This window comes from Pieris rapae, chromosome 8, assembly GCF_905147795.1.
Source record: "Pieris rapae chromosome 8, ilPieRapa1.1, whole genome shotgun sequence".
Lineage (NCBI taxonomy): Eukaryota > Metazoa > Arthropoda > Insecta > Lepidoptera > Pieridae > Pieris > Pieris rapae.
The window spans coordinates 1,963,966-1,984,805 of NC_059516.1; the positions used below are offsets into that span (position 1 = coordinate 1,963,966).

Below are 20,840 nucleotides of genomic sequence, written 5' to 3' on the forward strand. Positions count from 1 at the left end.
GTATGTTGAATGTTTATTTTATGTCTAAATTAATATGGTGTTTGGTTGTGTTCCCTAAAAGGGGAGAAATGACTCGTCGTGACCAACGTGTGACCTTTTAACATATGGAGTGATATCGTTGTAGCGAATTAAATTGCTGTATTTATGGCATAAGTGAAAACTGAAAATACGTGTAAAGGCTAGCTTTTCGGAAATTAAACACACCAATGACGACTTGATTCACTATAATTTACTTCACTGATTTTTCGTAAACTCTATCACTTCAAATTTGAACAAAGTAATTGCCCGTGCGCATGTGTACAACAACAACTTTTATAATCTATTCCCTACTCCGACTGGACCATCCCACTTCGGGCAGTTGTTCGAGTCAATTTGTAAAATCGAACGAGTCAAATGACTAACTATTGCACATGCGCACTTGTAGCAAGTTTCTTAAGAATATAGATTCATAAAAAATGTTTAGAATTAAATTAAACAAATATGAAAACCTTACACTTTTGTTCTAATAGTAAGATTATTGGCTATCTACGATGTAACATAAAATGAAAAATAAAAACTTTACAAAATTATAATAGTTCCATACAAGTATACTACTGTAATACTATGTTCTAAATTTTTGCCACATAATACATTACAATTATAAAATTATTTATCATTATATCTTATTAATATGGGTTAAGAATATTGTAAATACTAAATATTTGTGTGTTGGAAATAAATATTAATTTAATGAGCATTAAATAATATTTTACTATATATAATATGAAATTATATAATAAAATTGTAATCTGTATAGTGCGAAGATTGTTTTATTTGTAACGAAATGACTTTATTTAAATTAAACCCCAACATCGGTATTAAATTTTTAAATTATCTATGCGGCTAATAAAAGTACAAATTATGTATTTTAATTTAAGCGTCACACACACTTTCGTTAGAAAACCGTTAATATTATCAGTAATCAAATCTTTCATTATCATGTACTGAATAACTTATTACTTGGAAAGCTATAAATATCTAGTATTATTGGAAAATTCTAGAATCTTTGAGTTCATTACCGTCGAAAGTAATAAGTGAAATCGGAAGTTTTTCTTCAATTGTATTGTCGATTTGCATATTCTCATTCCAATTGGTTTTTGTTTCTCATGGTTTTTTCTTTTCACAGGTTGTTTTGTTTATGAATTCGCAAGAATTTGTTTACATCGACCTTACTACACTGATGACTTGTTGCTACAAATTTTCTGGGATTTAATGCTTTTCTCATGATTGATATAAGTTTTCGAACGTATTACGTTTTGTTAAGTTTTACAACTATAAATTTACTTACGATAAATAGACGTATAAACACACGGGATAACTGAGATCTTAGGTTCAGTAATAATTATTTATTGGAAGCATCAACGAAATCTCAAATCTTTAATGTCCACATGCTCATCATTATCATCCCCTCTTTTTGTTGAATTTCTGGACGGAGGCCTCCTTTTTATCCAGTAGCTCTGCAGTGGCCTCTGCATACACTGGGAGCCTTCCTTGACGATGTCGTCAGTCCACCTAATCGGTGGAAGTCCGCGCGGTCTTCTGTCGTGAGGATTCAAGGAGCCTTAGATGGGTCAGGTCCATAGATTCTTTTGCTCTGACCTGCGCCACTTAGATGTTGCGACAGCCCCTTCGTACGTCGCCCCATAGTCACGTACCGTCATATTTATATTATCGTAAGACCTTGAAGTAATGCTTAAACATAAACACCTTATCAGAAAAATACGTGGTCTATTAAAATGTTAATATACAGGCGTGGTGCAACACAGCTCGAACATACGAAATAATGGTTATTTAATTATATCTTTAGTTTATTCAAGGCCAAATTTTGTAAAGAACCAAGAGGACAATTGAACATACAGCTATGTTTTTGTATCACTAAATTATGCTCAATTAAAGCGTGTAACATCGCAGTGGCTTAGTGGTTCAGGCACATCGGAGTTATAGAAAAAATATAATCCACAATATTCAAATAAAAGTAGGCGCTGATTGCATCACATAATACATGAACTGCTGGAAATGAAAAGATTGAGTGAAGTTATTTTATTTACATTTTGATGTCATTAATAAAACGAATTATTTTAATTCATATAAAAGGCAGTCGCCCCCGCCAATGGGCACCCTTTTTTGTGTGCGTTGTAGGAATTGAAGGGAAGAGTACACTCTAATTTTGAATAGTTGAAGGGCGTATCTCTCAGGAAAGACCTCCATCGGGAGTCGACTCCACATTTCGCTAGTTCTCAAAGGAAACGGACTGTGGAAGACTATCAAGGTGATGTTTGATGAAACGGCTCGTAAAGTGTTCAAACGAGAAAAGAGAGACCAACCCAAACTCTTCTTCAGAACACTCATCATTACGAAAACGCAAAGAAACTCAAACTCTCTGCGTAGAGAAACAGATAGATTCCATAATTTACGTTTTATTGAGTTATTATTAATTATATAATGTCAATATGTACGTAATACACTTGTTTAATTAATTTTAATCTTTATTTTATCTGTTTCCTACTAAGTAATGAGTTATTTATTAATTACTAGCGTCTTCCTTAGCATGTAGTTTAAATATCAGAACACTTTATTCCTTTTTATTGCGATAACCTTTCCCGATTCAATTCATAGTTTAAACAATTAACTCAAAATAGGCATAGTGGGTCTGGCATTGGGCGTGTTCGTTCCCGTACGCATATCAGAGATAAATATAAAGATTAAGGGTCTGTTTCACAATGTCCGGATAAGTTTCAAATAAGTTATTTATTACTGATTGGTAGGATAAACAGTATTTTTGCGTTTCACGACTGTCAGATAGCGCTATTCGTCATTAGGCGCGAAGTTTCGTATTCGGTACTTTTATCTTCCAAATAATTTATGTGTTGCATAGCTATTTGGTACATATCCATACATTGTGAAACAGGCCCTTAGTTTTTAACAAATCTGAATATTAGGACCGTTTTGAGGCAGTTGACATGGAAGTGTTGAGAAATCGTCTAGTAGTAAATTCTTATCTCTGACCCAGTAAGATAAACCCAACAAACATTTGCTTAATGCACTTTGCATTATCTAATTTAGGAGTGTTACATAGCATTGCTTGTGGCTTAATACTTTGATTTTTGGGTTAAAACACAGCATTGAGTACAGTGATGTTTTTAATACTCACTCACTATTTCCATGAATCGAAATACGTTATTATTTCTCCTTCATAGTCAGTCGTGAGCACTCGTGAAATAGAAAATTTGTTGTTTAACGAAAATAATTAGTTTAACTTAAATTCCAATATATTTTTGATTATTCTGTTTAATGTTATTGACACGAAAAAAAGAATTCCGATACCGGGAATCGAACCCGAGCCTCCTGGGTGAGAGCCAGGTATCCTAGCCACTAGACCATATCGGATGCTGTCAAGTCCTTGAATAGGTTAATATTGTTTAGGATTAGTGTTTCAATCCTCCTTTTTTGTACTTGAATATACTACATTGACAGTAGCGGCCTCAATGCTATGAAACAAATCCTAGAAATCGTAACCAGACTAACGAACGTTTTTGTGGCATTAGGCTCTTCACCACGCCGTCGCTCATGTTCCGTCTAAGACCATTGATTAAAATTACTTGATTATGTAAATTCGTTAACACTAAATATTACGGAAATACAAATGTATTAAAGGTGGTTATATAATTTCCAAATTAGGTCGTTACAGCCCACCGCAGATGACATCACACAGGAAGCTGTATTATTCACATTTGTCCTGAATTGCAAAATTTATTCGAGTTACAACGCGTACAACAACAAGTTTATATTTTGTTTGGATGTATATGAATTCAACAAGTATTTTTTGTGTATGTTTTGCAATAAGTTATGGACAATTAATATGGTTGAAAAGACGTTATATTTATAAATCTGATTCAACGTGAAACAAAGGCTGACTATATAGTATAGTAACTGTATATAATCCCTTATATTAATAATATTTTTGTATTTATTATTAACCTGCTATATATGTATCCACTAATGTGTAACCACTTACATATGCTTAAAATAATGAGCACTCTATTCATTTATTCATACTTCGTTACATTACAAATAAAAACAACTATCGAATTAGTCATAAATGATGATGAATAATGATGTAGAATATATAAACTTAAATTATTACAACGGGCGGGCGTTTAAGCTAACAAGCGATCTTTTCCAGGCAAATAATGAAAAAATCTTTTTAATATGGCTTGCTTAAGGAATGATACTTTGATGTACAGTTGGTATAGGTTGGTACATCAATAAAAACTATGTACTATAAATAATGCATCCCATACGATGCATATTTTCTACTTTGTTTTGTCAGCAACGATAAGAGAGTATTTTCTGTTATGGTTTATGAGGGTATTAAGATAAGCGATAGTGCCTGCATGCTAATTATTCAAGTCATACGTTAATATCTGATAAAAAAAATCATGATATGGAGAAAGTGGTCGAAGTCCACTAATCCAAACATATTTCTCAAAGTAAGTTTAAAAATTAATAAATATATACATTAAGTATGTATTAGATTAATATTTTTAGGAATGTCTTAAACAATACCATCGCCTGACTTCGAACACAGTACATCCCGTGGTTTGTATGATAAATGCGTTAATTACTTGAATTAACCACTGAACCACAGAGGGTAAAACTAGTGATCCTAATCCTTGGGATAGGGATTGATTTGCTCCAGTTCAAACAATTTGTATTAAAAACTTGGCTATTGAAAAGAGTGGCAGAAAGTTTCATGCCAGTTCTTCTTATCCGCTCTACGCCCTTGACTTGCGAACTGGTTGTAAATGTAAATTTAATTTGTTTTTTTGACTTTCATAAGTGTACATGTTTACCTATATGAATAAAGATATTTTGAGTTTGAGTTTGTGTTATTTAATTTTGCCGTTTTACAAACAGCACATAGGAGTCAAAATGGTATAGGTATGCCTAATATAAACGATGTATTGGTGTCAAAATCTCGTTACGATATGAAGTTTCTTTGTATCATAAGATTCTAAAGTATCTACATGTTAACAAACAATACTTATGCTAAGGAAAAAGCAATAGATTTTAAATAACTTCGTCGTAGACAACGTGTGTATTTTTCTACGCAAATTCACAAATCACCTTGTAAATATAAATTTATTTGGAAGAGGAAATGGCGAATAAGATAGAGTTATGTATTTAATCGTCGCAGACTAATACAATGATATAAAATGCTCAATTCTCGTCCCGATCTTTTGAAGTTCTCTGGCATTTTTCCAACTTTTGTAGAAAATACAGTAACATTAAGTCTTTGGTAACTGCCTTCAATGTTAATATATTTTTTTGATGTGGATATAAAAATAACTATTTTTTAAATTAATAATGAGGCAAAACTCATTCTGATATTTATTTGTTAATTATGCTTTCCCTCCCTTGTGTACACAAGTACGAGGATGTTGGACACCACACCATCATCACACCAGGCAAACACTGCATCTAAGAGTACTAGTAACCATTTAAACCAAAGCGATTTCTTAAACCACTCAAGAAGATTCCAGGGCCTCTTGCGGGCCTCGTTATTTTATCGGAACAATGTGAAATGAAAATATATAAATCTTTGTATGTTGTTCCTAATACCGAAATAGACTCTTTCTCCTAGGATAGGATGTTTATATAAATCTTTAGTTTATACATTTACTTTAAGCAAACAAACAAGTACAGTCAATCAAATATTTATCCTCGTCAATTCACCACAGCAACAAGACAAGAATACACAAATTGAAATGCCACCTGCGTGTGCGTTCCTAGTATAAACAGAAATCATGTGTAACATTTTTGTAACTGAAATATTATTTAAAATCTTACATTCTTTCTTAAAATACAATGGATGATTTGAACGATGGTTTATGACCAATAAAACAGACGCAGCTGTTGTGTAAGAATAAACTGAAGGAAGTATTTGGGCCGAAATCTGCGTTTACGAATCAGTCATAAGAAAGGGAACTAAACCTTTAGAGTTAATAAACCTCGTCTAGTGATTATAAAGGCCTGTATTGGTTTTGATAAGTGATTAGTGCTCGAACGTTGTGTCAAAACGTTATAGAAAACTAAAACTGTCAGTGAAGGTTGTCTTAGTTTAAGTTATTCATTAGTGTTGTAGAAAATTAATTTACCATACTAAAAACTATTAGCCATAATTATTGTATCAGACTTGATTGAAATTCATGTATAGTCGCATTGTTTTTTTGTGTTGTAGAAGAAAAGTAACGAATCACCCATACTATATTACATACTATATTTTTCATAAAACGTTTTTAAGAAAAATATATAGGGTAAATAGTATGTATAAGAATAGTGCAGTTTCCAATTAATATGAAACTTTACAGGCGCTTTTATGAACGTCTGCAAAGTGCCAAATAAGTCAGTAAACAGTGGGTAGTTAGTCCTATTTCCAAGAAAAGATAAAGCATTACCGGAACATTTCCCAATACGCTCTTTTTTGAAGAACGCAAACTGAGTCTCTAAAAGAACGCTACTGTTACAAGCGTCGAGGTGATTGAATTTCAAATTCTCCACGACGTCTGATGATTTTATTAAAACAATAATTAATCATAAAATAACTAGATAGGTGTGTTTTTTATAATAGAACATAATATTTTATATTTATAAAATGTGTGCGAAATGTTTGAGAATATCGAGATGACGCAGCTTTTTTATTTCCTGTACATAACAGTCACGTCATTGTTATACAGAATCGTAATTTATGTAACAAAACGATGCTACGAGAATTTGTTGAAATTAGTTTCTGGGTTAGAAATACTGGTGAATTATGTGTGGATTTTCCGAGATTGCTACTGTATTGGTGTTTTGTTGAAAGCTTATGAATACAAAGCATACATTTTAAATGTTTTTAGAAGCTGTTGGTATGTGTGTAAGATAAAATACCAATTTGGTGTTCTATATAAACATTTTCATTATGTATACAATTCTGAAGGCCTGCCCCTTCCAGGTTGCCAAAACATGTTTTTTGTTATTTATATAAAAATACTATCTTGTCTTTATGTGACCCTATATTAATAAAAATGCTTAACTAGTGAAATAACTTTACACACGAAACAAAAAACAAACATAATATATTATATTAAGTACATACGAAAAATAAAAAAAATAAACTACCTTAATATAAATTTATCCCTAAATGCAAATGTCCCGTTGTAAATAAGTGACAAGCGGGCTGAACCGTGGATTATATTATTTATTTATATATACATAAGTTATATAAAAAACAAAAAGTAAATAGGTAACATAAGTTATTTGCCTAATAACTTTGACGGGCGGTTTTATGACTAACAAGCGGTTTCCTTCAGTACATTTAACTGAAAGCGTCTTAGCAGATTTATAGGACACAGATTAAATATCAATTAATAATACATAATACTGGCATACAGGTGTAATTACTAAGCGCAGATACGACTCATTACTTTAATTTTAGATGTCACACGGCGAGATATTGAGATGTTCCCGTTGATGCCAACTGCGTCCCAGATTCAGCTCGCGATGAATTTTATCCATTCATGCTTTATTCTAGCTTTTGAATTACATATCTTCTTTTAAAGAGGACTGGGTATTGGCACCTATATTTGCTGTTAGAATGATCATAGCTGACTAAAATTGTTACGGCTAATGGTGACGTGTATCTCGCTCGTATATAATATATACATATTAATATTAAGTTTCTCATGTAAATAAAATATTTCTGTTTTGTAATGAAAAATAAAGTTCTTTAAACATTAAACATTATTTCTGTGGGCATAGATAAGACAACGATAAGTGCATTTTTGCTCAGTATTACTTTTTAATATATCGAGTGTTTCATATTTTAATAGTTCAAGATTTCTTAACAATTTAATTGCTTGTAATGTAAAGTAATAAAATTGTATTTATCATATTTTGACCTATGGTCACAGATTTGATTTTTGAAACTGTCAGAAAACTATACGTACTGTCCTGATTTCACTTATTATGTGTTTTATATCTCGGTTATTCTAAAACGAAAACTTAAACAATATAATTTTTTATTTATTCCCTTAGCGTCAAGAATAGAGTGTACCAATTCTTCAAAAGCCGGCAAGGCAATTGCGAGTCTCTGGTATTGAGAGTGTCCATGGGCAGCGGTACCACTTAACAATCAAGTGACCCTCCTGCCCGTTTTACCCCTTATATAAATTGGAAAATCGCTTTTTAAAAACTGATTGATAAATACATTAAGGTATCGATACAGATTTTGTAAAAACGGTAACACAATTTAATTAAACAAATATTTAAATTCCCTCTTCCTTCGTAGCTCTCAGATATACGAAAATCAGCCGTGTCATAAACAACGGTATAAGTATGTATTTAGCAAATGTGTTATTTAAAAATGTTTGCTCCTGCGCCCACGTCGCCCATGTGTCAAACATTCGTCCGACGGTCCGAACACCTGTTAGCGTGGGCAGCATTGTCATGGCCGAATTACTTATGTAGGTTTCATAATTGGTCAATTTAATGATGTTAGAATAGGTGCCCTTATGTGTTGGGTGATGAAATATCTTCTAAGGAATTGATAGAAGGTGTTTTACCATTTCCCAATCGATTGCGATAAAAATTTGTTTGGTAGTGGAATTCTCTGAAGTACCTTACTAAGAACATGATTGACCTACATATGAACTCATTAACTTAGTAGGTCCATTTATTGAGTAACGAAGCCCTTTTTTTCGTTGTCTATTATAATAGTATTCGTTTTGTAATAAATAAATAAATAAAAAAAAAAGCCTTTTATTCCTTGCATTCCATAATACAGTTTCATTAACAGTGTGCTTGCAAAATAAATTGGAGAGAAATTAAAATTAATGTAATTCTGATTAACAAATAATTAGATTGTAATCAGTAAGTAGGTAATAATACATTCAAATCTCGTATTCGTTTTGTACGTAGTTTTAAATAAATGGGAAGCTTAAAGTATTTCATCATATCATATCACATCCAACATACAAATTTACAGTATTTGCATTATCCTTAACCTACATACTAATAAAAAATTGATAAAAAGAAAATTAAAACAAATTTAAAAAATTTGGTCCATGTGGCAGTCCCGTTGGTAGCATTTTCTCTTCTCGGAAAACACCAGCTTTGGGGTGAAATCAATTAAAAAGACTATTTGCCAAACTATGGTGACAGTTATAGAAAATTATACGAGGAAAAATGTGAGACTAGTGATTCAAACGCAGACGCCGTGACTTGCTTCCGGTGTGACCTGGTGGATTAGCTTTGGCATAGCACGCGTCGTGCAAATTTCTACGACCCCTGTCTGTTTCCATTTATAAATAATCCCAAATGGCCAGTGGTCGCGACGTTGCGGCAGACCGCGGACGGCGCGGGCGCTCGTCCCGAAATGTTCCCCTCGGGAATGAAGATAACTTGATCATGACCGCAGCTGAGATCGTAACGACCTTTCGGAAATCGCGGGTGTGAAAGTGATCTTTTAGTGCTTACGGCTTGTGTTTGAGGAAAATTATAAGTTAATTGTTAAGAAATTTGATAGAGTGGTGTTCATCTGGCTAAAATTCTCTTCGCTTTGTTGAGGAATGGCTGACAGTGAAATTTTCTGATGTGATTAACGATGCGATGTCACGAATTCATCTTGTGATGAACGTTATTTCTTTTTCAATCGACGTGTGAACTTTGTATTCAATATCATGTAATTCGGATGAATTGAGACGGATGAATGCATTAGTATATCTAATTTTATCTCACTTTAGTTCCATAGTAAAAGGACTCTTCAACGCGTCTCCATAAATACATCGAGACAGTCAAGTATGTAACAGTCTATGTTTTCGGAATCTCTTCCGTAAAACAAAATGATTAAAGTCTTTGATAAAGTAACAATAATTGGGATTTAGTACGACAATCAACTTGCACACAAAAGTGCTATATTTGAACAATATGATTCGTTACAACAATACATTTACGTAGTGTAATATATTGTTGGATTGTGACCTTGTAAACACTCCCATCGATCATAATTACGAAACATAATGATCACGCTCCATGTTGGCATTAAAATATGATTCAAGTATAACTTTTGTCATGTCGATGAATAGTATTTGAAAATTTATTCAATATCGTCGTTTTTAAATAGCAAACCACTATTACACTATGCTTGTAGTGTATTATTAGAAGAATTATTTCTATATTCTTGATCTGTTGGTAGTAAATATACAAACTATTTTTCTATCGTTATAAATTCAATTGTTTCCGTTTAAACTTTTGTTGTGTATAACATCGAATGCTATAAACGTTCCTTCATGGTAATTCTATTATTAATAGCCTTAAGTAACAACCTTATCGCTTGTATCACAGATTTTATCACAGTACATTCTTTAACTGTACGAGAAGTGCATTCCTTACGATCATTATGTAAAGCAATTGCTAACATATAGACAAAGTCCCTGGCGTCATTTGGCCGTACTAATGTCAAAAGCCTGAAGGTTTTTGGCTTTGATTGTAGAGAAAACAAGGCGAGATTACTTATAAGGTTGACGCCCTATTTGTCTTCATAGTTAAAAATCAAAAACAATTTTAGGAAGATAGATAGAGGGATCATTACGTTGACCTCTTTACGTGCTTACGTACAGAGGCTCGTTGAAGACAGGAGGAAGTTTTGCAATACAAACATGATATTTCATAAGAGAAACTAAAGAATTAACTTGAAGGAAATGTCCGTAAACCAATGAAGTAATGCCCCATTCCCGATAGCGTGTATGTAATATATAGTTACGCAAAACTGATTGATGATAACGATCGAACTTCTTACCGTTACTTCAATTTGGCCACCGTCTTGTTCGTTTCAAGGTTCGTTCACCTTCAGTTTATAAAGACATTTCTAGCGTTTGTTACGCCAGGCTTCAGTTCCCATTTATTTATGAATAGGTAAATTTTATTAAGTAATATTCCGCAATCGCAAAATGGGACTTAACAATAAATTTTTTACGTTAGTTGCACGACGTTTCGAATGCTTTACGAAAATACGATATCAAGAAAAGACTGTATTGAAGGGATTAGAAATCATGTTTTTTCTTTTATTGAACATACATTGAACAATTCCAGTTTCAGCGAACCAACCAAACTTCTGGATCTCGTATTAAACTGGAACCAAATTAAATAGTCTTCGTTTGTTTCTCTATGGGATTCGTTTTACTTTTGTTTATATTCGTGTTTTTCTGATTGATTACTTGATGCCCGCTATACCTGTGTTGAACATGTGGAATCCATCTGTTAACAATCACAAACATCTGCATACCAATGTGCTACCTTGGAGAACACCTTATTTACGTAGTATATAGTCGAGAACTCACTTATTTAGGTATAATAGTGTGAAATAACGTTTTAAATTTTATTTGAACTCAGTATGTATAATTTAGTAATATTTAGCTGTTAAAGATTTTTTTATCTAAGTTAAGCTATTTATTAAGCCTTACTATCGCCTACGCTACTGACATAATATAGGTCCTTTTACACACATCGAACACATAAAAAGGTTTTACAGGCTAAAAGAGTTACAAAAACAAAAATAATGTATTAAATTTTAGACGCTTCATTATTAGTAAGGTATAAATTGAATTTAAATTGAATGGTCTAACATGCTTTAGTCAGATGAACACTTCGCATTATAGTTCATAATAATGAAGTAAGTAATGATGATCAGTGTGTGATAAATATTTATTGCGTGTGTAAGTGTGTGCTCGTCAAAATGATGCAAGGATTGTTAGATTCGCTGTATAAAATCTACTGGGGTAAGTCAAGTGATGAATCTTAATTATTGCTATTAAGAAAAAAAGATTAATTATTTCATTTTAAGTTAAATCGTAGCGTCAACAGCAAGTCGAATTATCAACATTTGAATATTCATTAAAAAAAAACAACTTAGATTTAGAAGTCTCTCACGATCTTCTAAATATAATTTTATAGATGTTAAAAATCTTTTGTAGATTGTTTATGAGTGATAAATTAAAATAATTATATTCACTGGGTGGAGTCTCGGTGAATCAGCGAACTCGTAATTTGATGTTTTGTATCGGGTTTTTTGCTGACGCTATCGTATGTTTAGATCATATATCATGTTTGCAAATTGGTACTGTGATATAATTTATGTCTTAAATAATAATTTGTTTATTACGGTATTCATATTTATAGAATGGCTTCGGCATGCGATCTGTGACGTCGTATGTTCAATCGCAGCTTTAACACTTGCTCCTAAATAATTGTAATGCGAAAATATTTTAAAATATTAAAGAAACCCGATACCAACAAAAAATATCACTATACAGAAATCTGAGGCCAAGAATTTTAGTGCGAGTTTTTTAACTACTTAACACTTACACTTAAAATATTAAAAAAAATATTTATTCATCTAATTCTTATAGGTTTTCTATTCTGGTTTAGAACTTCCGTCCTGATATCAAAACTGCTTGTAATGAAACATCCTGTCTTAAATTTTAATGCACAAATATCATTTTATATATGTACCTGAAATTTGGTTTTAATTACTTAACGAATTTTATAATAATGTTCAAAGAAATAACAATACATGATAAAATCTTTGTTAAAACAAACTTAAACAAAACACGTCTAATTTTATTCGTAATGAATATAAATAAATTCAACGGTAACTAATGTTAGTCTCTGAATTATAATATTAATTCATAATAGCCGATAAAATCTCCCTGTCTACGCTAATTGCTAAGTACAATAGCTGGCTGTACGGCCTTGCTGTGTACTCACGAACTTGCACACCTGTAACGGGACTGTTTCTAACTCAACTACTATTTCCTAATCCATTGTTAGTCGTGATATATAGATACCACAAGAATTAAGATATTAAATTCGAATATTATATTCTGAAATCAAGAGTTCCAAAAATCATTCAATTGTGCCTCACCTTGCTATTTTAAATTAAGAACTCTTTCGTCTTTACGCTTTGATCGAGAAACTGACAACTTTATTTTTAATTGATGATATGGGTTATGAAATTGATGGATAATTTAAAAATATATGTATGTAATTTTTTTTGTAAGTTATTGTATGAAGCTTTTCAGTTTTTAGAATAAACGTTTATTGCTTATAAACTTATGATACTTCAAAGCAAGAAACAATCACCAATTGTTTTACCACCACTATATCTTGTTGTAAGAAATATGTTTATAGTGCTCAAACCCGAATTATAGCCTCGGTTTTGGAAATTGTGATGAAAATTAGTCTATCTTGTCCTCTTTACGTTATCTTTTGCAATAACAATTCCTATATTTATCATGAGCTATATTCAGATGTTTTGATAAACATTCGAATCCAATTTGGTATTTTATACAATACAAACCTTACATTGTAGCAAATGTTAGTAAATTTATGTTGAGTTTAATGAATGTGCTATTTTGTAATGGTTTTCTTTCGATACTATAAGTAATTTTTTTTAGTATTGTTTCCTTGGTTAAAGTGCAGTAGAGGAGTGTTGGGTTAGTAACGTCAGCATGCGACTCTCATGCCTGAGGTCCTAAGTACGATCCCCGGCTAGATACTATAAGACTTTCTGTCTATGAGTGCATTTAACTTTCAAATGGTGATGAAAAACATCGTGAGAAAGCCGGCTTGCCTAAGACCTAGTCATAGCGGTGTGTGTCATAGGAGCCTGATCACTTGTCTATTACATTGACAAGTGATCAAGAAACAGATGCAGAAATCAGAGGCCCAGGTTCGAAAAATATTGTGGGTCTATTGTTTTTAAATATTTACTTTATTGTCCATTTATCATAAAGTCAAAAACGTCAAAAATTATTTATTCATATAGGTAAGTAACATAATGTACACTTATGAACGTCAAAAAAAAAAGAAATATTAAATAAATCTAATTTTACATTTACTGCCAGTTCTCAAATCAAGGGCGTAGAACGGAAGAGACTGGAACTGGCAATAAACTCAGCTAACATAGCTATATATAATTAAAATAATATTACAGAGTGTGATACAATTAAAAAAATGTATACAATGAATTCAGCCGCAGTGGATAGCTTTTATGAAAGTATTTAATTATACATAATAATGGTCTTTGATATGTAATTATGAACTTGACATTGCGTGTAGTCCTTTAACGATACAATCTCGCGCGTGCTTGTCGATTACAAAACCTTTATCATTGCTAAATGCCAACTCACTGTATTGGTGCTACTTACGGAATAACGGGATTTTAGTTTGGATTTGGCAATAATGGAACATTAGATATAGATATATATTATACAATGTGTTGCGACATATATATATTATGGTAATTGGAAAATAATCAATTTTACTAAATTTACTTTGGCATAGACGTGAAGATTGAAAATCTTGTTTTTGTATGGTTACAAAAGTTTTTTTTTACCGTTTCAATTACCGAGTGTAGCGTATTTTAAAAAGTTATTTCTAGAAATAAAGCTATTTTTTTTGGGTAAAACTTGGTATTAATTGTAATAAAATAAACCTATGATGCATGATGAATGATGCACACTCAGAGGGAGAAAAAAAGGCACCATGCGCTGATAATCTATTTCACCTCGTGTTTTTGACAAATACTGAAAATTATATGTATTTTTTAAGTACCTTTTAAACGAATTACTAGACAAAAACTGTTCAATATAATCGTAGCTTCTAGTTGGCATTTAAAATTGAAAACTTTAGTTGGCATCTTTGCCAATTGGCGTCACAGTTTCGTCGAGGGCTGTAGTTATGACATTTGTAGCTAAGTGATGTTTTCATTTGCCTCTGATTGACCTGGATTGATGGTTGCTAAAATAGAAACAACTAGCAACTTATATGTTGCGATAACAATAAAGTGTTTTTTTAAGTACATACTCCTACAGCTAATCACTAAACAATATTCAAACAATTACATTACACCCAAAAGCCAAAACGGAATACATATTGAAACAGAAACATAAAGCACAGTTTTACTAAGCACTGTTCTAAGATTGATTGATTGGTAAATTAAATATATATTTAATATGAAGGAACAAACAAAGCTATTATAAGTAAAAGATACCCGAGTTTTTAAAATATTTTTTTAAGAATTTTTTAGTCACATCGTCATATCGATTTGCTGGTAATTTATGTTGTAATCTGTAGGTGTACGATACATAACCGAGTTTCGTAAATAGTTGGTCTTAGAACGAGGAATTTTGAAAAATTGGATTCTATTCATGTCAAGTATAGTAATTTGCTTCAGCCCCCATACCGGGGATGTGCGACCTCTTCGGAGTTCCTTAGGAGTGTATTTATATATCTTAAAACCAGAGGCCAATAATGTTTATCATGAATGTATCAAGGATGTGTCCTTAGGTATCTGCATGTTCTACCGCATTTTCCATGAAGAGTGTTCAGAGGAGTTGATGAGACTAATTCCTGCAGCTGAGTTTCATTATCGGATGTCAAGAAACGCCAATCTATCCGTATCACCTCGATCACCGACGTTTCACAACTGAGGGAATCTTTGTTTTATTCACACTTCGTTTGTAAAATATTTTATGATAAATTTTGTATTTATAATAAACAGATTGTATTCAGACAATACATAGATTTTTTTTCATTAATCTGTCGCAATGTATGGCTTCAACAGCCTCTACGTTTAAGAAAATTATGGGTTACATTTTGGTCACTCGAGGTGTTGATGTTGCCCTTTAAAAATCATTAATATCGATTACATATAATTATTATTCATTAAAGTACTCAATAGGATATTTTTAAGATGTCGATAAGTGTTTGCGTTTAATGTACTTAGTGGGGCCGTGACATTTTATAACTACTGTGCATTAACGGTTTTAAAATTTAAAATTCGAAGCCTTTAACAATACTTTTATCTTATGCATAATCTTAAAGTGATTAAAGTTTGTGTATTATTTGTTGAAAGCACAGTTGCGTTGTATATTTTTTTAATAGTACAGGCAGGTGGCTTCTGATATAAGTGTCTGCCCATGGACACTCACGCAAAACTTGCAAGTGCGCTGCTGCGGCCTTTAAGGAATTGGTACGCTCTTATCTTGAAGGAACCTAATTTGAATTGGTTCGCAAATACTTCCTTGGGTAGCTGGTTCCACACAGTAGTGGGTTCCACATTGTATTCTATCTCCACATCCAGACGACGATTCAGTACAGAACATCATATAAGGCAGTTTTTTGCCGTAGCCCTTCTTCGACTTACGGAAACTACAAAAAAAGAGCATACTAATTCTGAAAAGGCCGGCAACGCACTTGCGAGCCCTTTGTATATGAGCGACGGTATAACTTAAATCAAGTAAGCCTTTTATCAAAAAATAATAATGGTGAAGAGCCCTGTTATAAGTTTCGTTATCTATATACTAATTTAACAAATTCGATAAGGGTGTGTAAGTACAAACAACGTAGTTTTTTTTTAATTTTAGAATTGAATACTTAGTTCCATTCATTCGATTTTTATAGTGAAAAAAAACTGCAGAAGTTTGACTACCCTACATCAATGTCATACATAATAACTGCTATACGGTTAAGGTATAATAATAATTAAGTTGTTATTAACGGTTAATATAAAATTGCAATAAAATTATTTACATTTCGTTGTGAAACCCATGCGTTTCCATAAAGTAGGTTAAAATACTGTCAAGATTGCAGACTTTTAACGACTTAAGTGGCAAGTTTGGGAAATAATTAATTTCACTTCCATTTACATTTATTTATTCTGTAATCCTGTAACTAACATATATAACAAAAATAATTAAAGCCAAAGATAAAATATCTAATATATGGTTATCTATGTATATATGACGTTAGAGTTTGAACAATAGAACTAAAAGAAACTGACTCTCTATTAAATGTGATGATGATTATGATTTTTTTATTTCAACATGCTTTCTGCTGATAGAAGACAAAACTTGTTTTTAATTAATTTTATTTATATAAATTAAATACTTTATAATGATGAAATACTTAAGAAGTCCTGTGAAATATGGTGTAATTGTTGCAGCACTTTAAAACGTTAAAGAAGAAGAAGAAAAAGAGTTTCAGATTGCCAGTTCTTCTCTCCTACGCACTTGATTTGAGAACTATGTTTTTTTTTCTAACGTTTATAAGTGTACATTGTGTTACCTTGAATAAACGATTTTAACTTTGTCTTCCAAATGTGACTTACTACATCTAGCCTACTCTGTGAGTCCCGATAGAGGGCTCCGATTGCCAGCTTGAACGTTGAATTTTTGTACCACAATGATATTGTGATTATTAAAGTTACAAAACAAAGTAGGTATCGCTATCTGCATCGCAACCAATATCGATATAAAACTTAATACCTGAATTTCTTAACACCCATTCAAGAGTTTAATTAAGGATTATCGAATAAAGTGTCAACTGATATGTTTTCACTCTTGTTTATTTTAACGGCAATAAATAAAATTGAAAGTATGCAATGAGTAATAAAATCAATCGTTATACGAGAAAGCTTATAATAAATTTATGTAACATCGCTACAAATTTTGGAACGATTGAAATCAATACGAGCTAATGTCGCCTGTGTCTTTATGAAGTAATTTGGTAACGATTGTTAAGTTACGATTTACGCCCGAACCCAATAATTGATCCACAATGGATTGTTTTCTATCTCATAGTATTTCTATTTCAATCTGAAATCAGACCGTGACACTCCTATCTGCATCCCAATGACCAAACCCTACGAAGGCAATCCATTTTTTGGCTTCCAAGACAATATATTTGAATATCAATATTAACCAAATAAAGTTCATAAAACCGTACAAATAATATTAAAATATACATGTCTATGTTTAAAATAGCTTTAATCATTTTAAAAACTGGTGTAAGTTTAAATCTTAAGACAGGATATTGGCACGGGTGAACTGTAATTTTCATACAAAGGTCTATCCACATGCACCGATCCGACCTACAATGGATAGCTTCTATCGACAGATGGCTATTACAATATGTCGATTAGTTATTGGCATCGACAGTTTTTCAATATTTGGATTAAATTATCTATTTCACATAGACATTAATTAAACCGTTAAAAGAGCGGAATACCTGATGTACAGATGATGATGATGTACCGTTTACCTAAACATGGTCTGCTAAAACGATGTAACATGTTATTGAATAAAGATTTTTTATATTGTGAATGTTTCGTAAATGTTAGAGCCGCCAAGTGTGACTCTGGTATGTTAAATCTGATAGCAGTAAGTCTGGATTCTTTTTAACCCTGAGGCCTGTATGACGTCAAATTTCAATAGCTGTGAATCCATTTCTATACCTATGGCATATTTGACACCGCTCAAGACGAGATTGTTACTTGAGATAAGAAGTATGGACCTTAGTCTGTGAGTTAAATTATAGTATGTATATAACAAGACTAAAATTTTGTTATCGGAGTTTATAAATTTTTAATTAATATATTTTTTAATTAATTTATTGTGAAATTGTGTTAAACAATAGTTTTTCGATATAGTAATAGTGAATTTTTAATATGTATGTATGCTCTAATATATAGATAAGCTCTCAGCGTTTATACGACAGTTTAAGTAGTAACGAACTGTGTATGTCGTAAAATATTAAAGACGTCTATTGTCTGACTTTTTAATTTATGATGCGAACAAAGGTACACTGTGTCTTTATCTTTTTACTTTCAAAGTAACGTTAAAGGTCACAGATAAAAAACAATGGAAGAATTGCGAAAATCATACATAAAATATTATCGTAAATAACTTATGTATGATGTATCAAAAATTATATTAAAGTAATATGAACTTCGTTTTCCAAATGTTGTCTACCTGTAAGTCAGGCGCCGTCCTAGTAAATTCATACTTCGAATTATAGATTCGAAATACAAATACCAATTTTCAAATGCAACAGTATAAGCGTATAAGCGTCCAAGACGTTCATACAATTGTAGTAAGATTGTTAAGGCATTTCTTTCCGCGCACCATCACTATGTGGAACCAGCTTCCCAGCGATGTATTGTCGAACCAATTCGACGGAGGTTCAAAATAATACCAATTCTTAAAAGGTAGGCTGCGCACAACCTCCTCTAGCAATGTCTTAAATCCTAAATAAAAAAAGATACCTTTGCACCTGTTTCAATTGTTTTGCTATTAAATGAAACTAAATAACTTTATTAATCGTGTTCCTAGTTTATAATTGTATAAAACGTTTTTACGAAAATATTCCTAAAACGCGATTTTCGTATAACGCGACAGACGCGTTGTACAAAATCGTAGGTACGGTATGTATATTACGTTTGCCTTGTTTTATTCCTAAAGCGTACGGTTACCATATACATAAGTTTTAATGAACAAATCGCAGGCAAAAGCTAGTATAAAAATATGACTAATTAGTGCGCTGAGGCAATGACCTCATAAGGAACTGGCTTAACCAGAACCGTGTTTCCCGCCAAAACTGAAACCTTATACTTTTAAAATTCTGCGCGGGAGACTCGATAACCGACAAGCGACTTCTATTTGTTTTCTTTACGTCTGAGGTTTTATTCAAAATGTCGGTATGTAGGTGTTGATTTACATGTTAATGAAACTTTTTTTAAATTGCATTGAATCTATGGTAATGTTAAAAGTCTGATAATTTTTTGCACGTACCTAGTCCATTTCTGAGAGCAGTGTTAGCTGGTTTCAGCGTCTGACTGTCACTGTCCCTGATGAAACCGGATTGCTTTTGACCCGAAAGTCGATGGCGTGTGTCAGGCACAGGAGGCTGATGACCTACTTGCCAATTAGATTGACAAATCATTATTAAACAGACACAAATCTGTGGCACAAAAAGGTCTATTGATTTATTTTTGCTTTTTTTATTTATTTAGAAATGGTAAGGCACCGGGCGGCCTTATCACTAACAAGCGATCACTTTCAGGCACCACTAGTGAGGAAAAAACAAAAAAATAAATATTATGGGTAAAATGCAAGAAGTGCATAAAATAAATCTTGTAAAAGAATTATAGAATCATCAAACTTAATCTAAAATTAGGACATGTTTTTTGTTATTTCAGTTTATTGTTAATATTCTTATTTAACTGTGTGCAATCAGTGTTAATAAATAAATTTAGATATGTACTGTAAATTAAAAATAGCCATTTAATGTTCTATCATTCAAGTTACTTTGTATGTTGTGAGATTGTTTATAAAAAATTATGTCGACATTTTTGTATTTCCTAAACACGACAAAAATACACACGTTTAATTCAGTTAAATTATGATTCTATATCTACCTGACATTAGATCCATAAAGTGAACTGCTATCAAAGGCGTGAGTGAAGGCCAAATACCCCATTAGCGATCATAGACATAATATGTAAGATTATGCTGAGAAACATTTCACTAGCGGTGTCAGTACTTAAATCGGTGGTAGCGTGATTCGCTTGATAAATCGTCTATAACAATTTTTCAACCCTTACCAGCAGGTTTTAAAATAGGCGTGTAAATACATCACCTATCAAACACACGTAAATTATTCAATTTGAACAATTCTATAAAGTGTACCCTTAATTTGCGACAGCCAACGAACCCGCGAAACGCATTTTATTAATAAATATTATATTCTTTTTGTTTATTAAAAACCGTTTTAATTCTGTATAATGTATGATAAATATTTACTAAAGACATATGTGCCTCGTAAAAAATACCCAATTTTGAAGTTATTTTACATATAAAAATAATATGTCTCTGGCTATTAAAAAGTGACAGATCTTCACGAAGAGCATTATTTGTTAAATG

The 20,840-nt window shown here is 32.0% G+C and overlaps 1 protein-coding gene and 1 non-coding gene across 12 annotated transcripts in view; one reads left to right on the forward strand and one right to left on the reverse strand.

The window, feature by feature from the left end:
- The window catches only part of LOC110995591 (rho GTPase-activating protein 23), a 306,700-nt gene that overhangs the window by 18,514 nt on the left and 267,346 nt on the right, over positions 1–20,840 (forward strand). For 8 of the 11 annotated variants that reach the window (XM_022262818.2, XM_045629169.1, XM_045629171.1 and 5 more), the window contains exons 1-2: positions 9,407–9,876; positions 11,652–11,855. The exons of 1 other annotated variant lie outside the window; for it this stretch is intronic. In XM_022262818.2, the coding sequence (XP_022118510.2) occupies positions 11,813–11,855 (43 nt within the window). In that variant the 5' untranslated portion in view covers positions 9,407–9,876; positions 11,652–11,812. Of the gene's footprint in view, positions 1–9,406; positions 9,877–11,651; positions 11,856–20,840 lie in introns of those variants that run through there. 2 more of the 11 variants (XM_022262817.2, XM_022262822.2) reach the window with 2 other exon arrangements.
- Positions 3,355–3,426, reverse strand: Trnae-cuc. The gene has a single exon. It is a non-coding gene; the product is annotated as a tRNA-Glu (tRNA).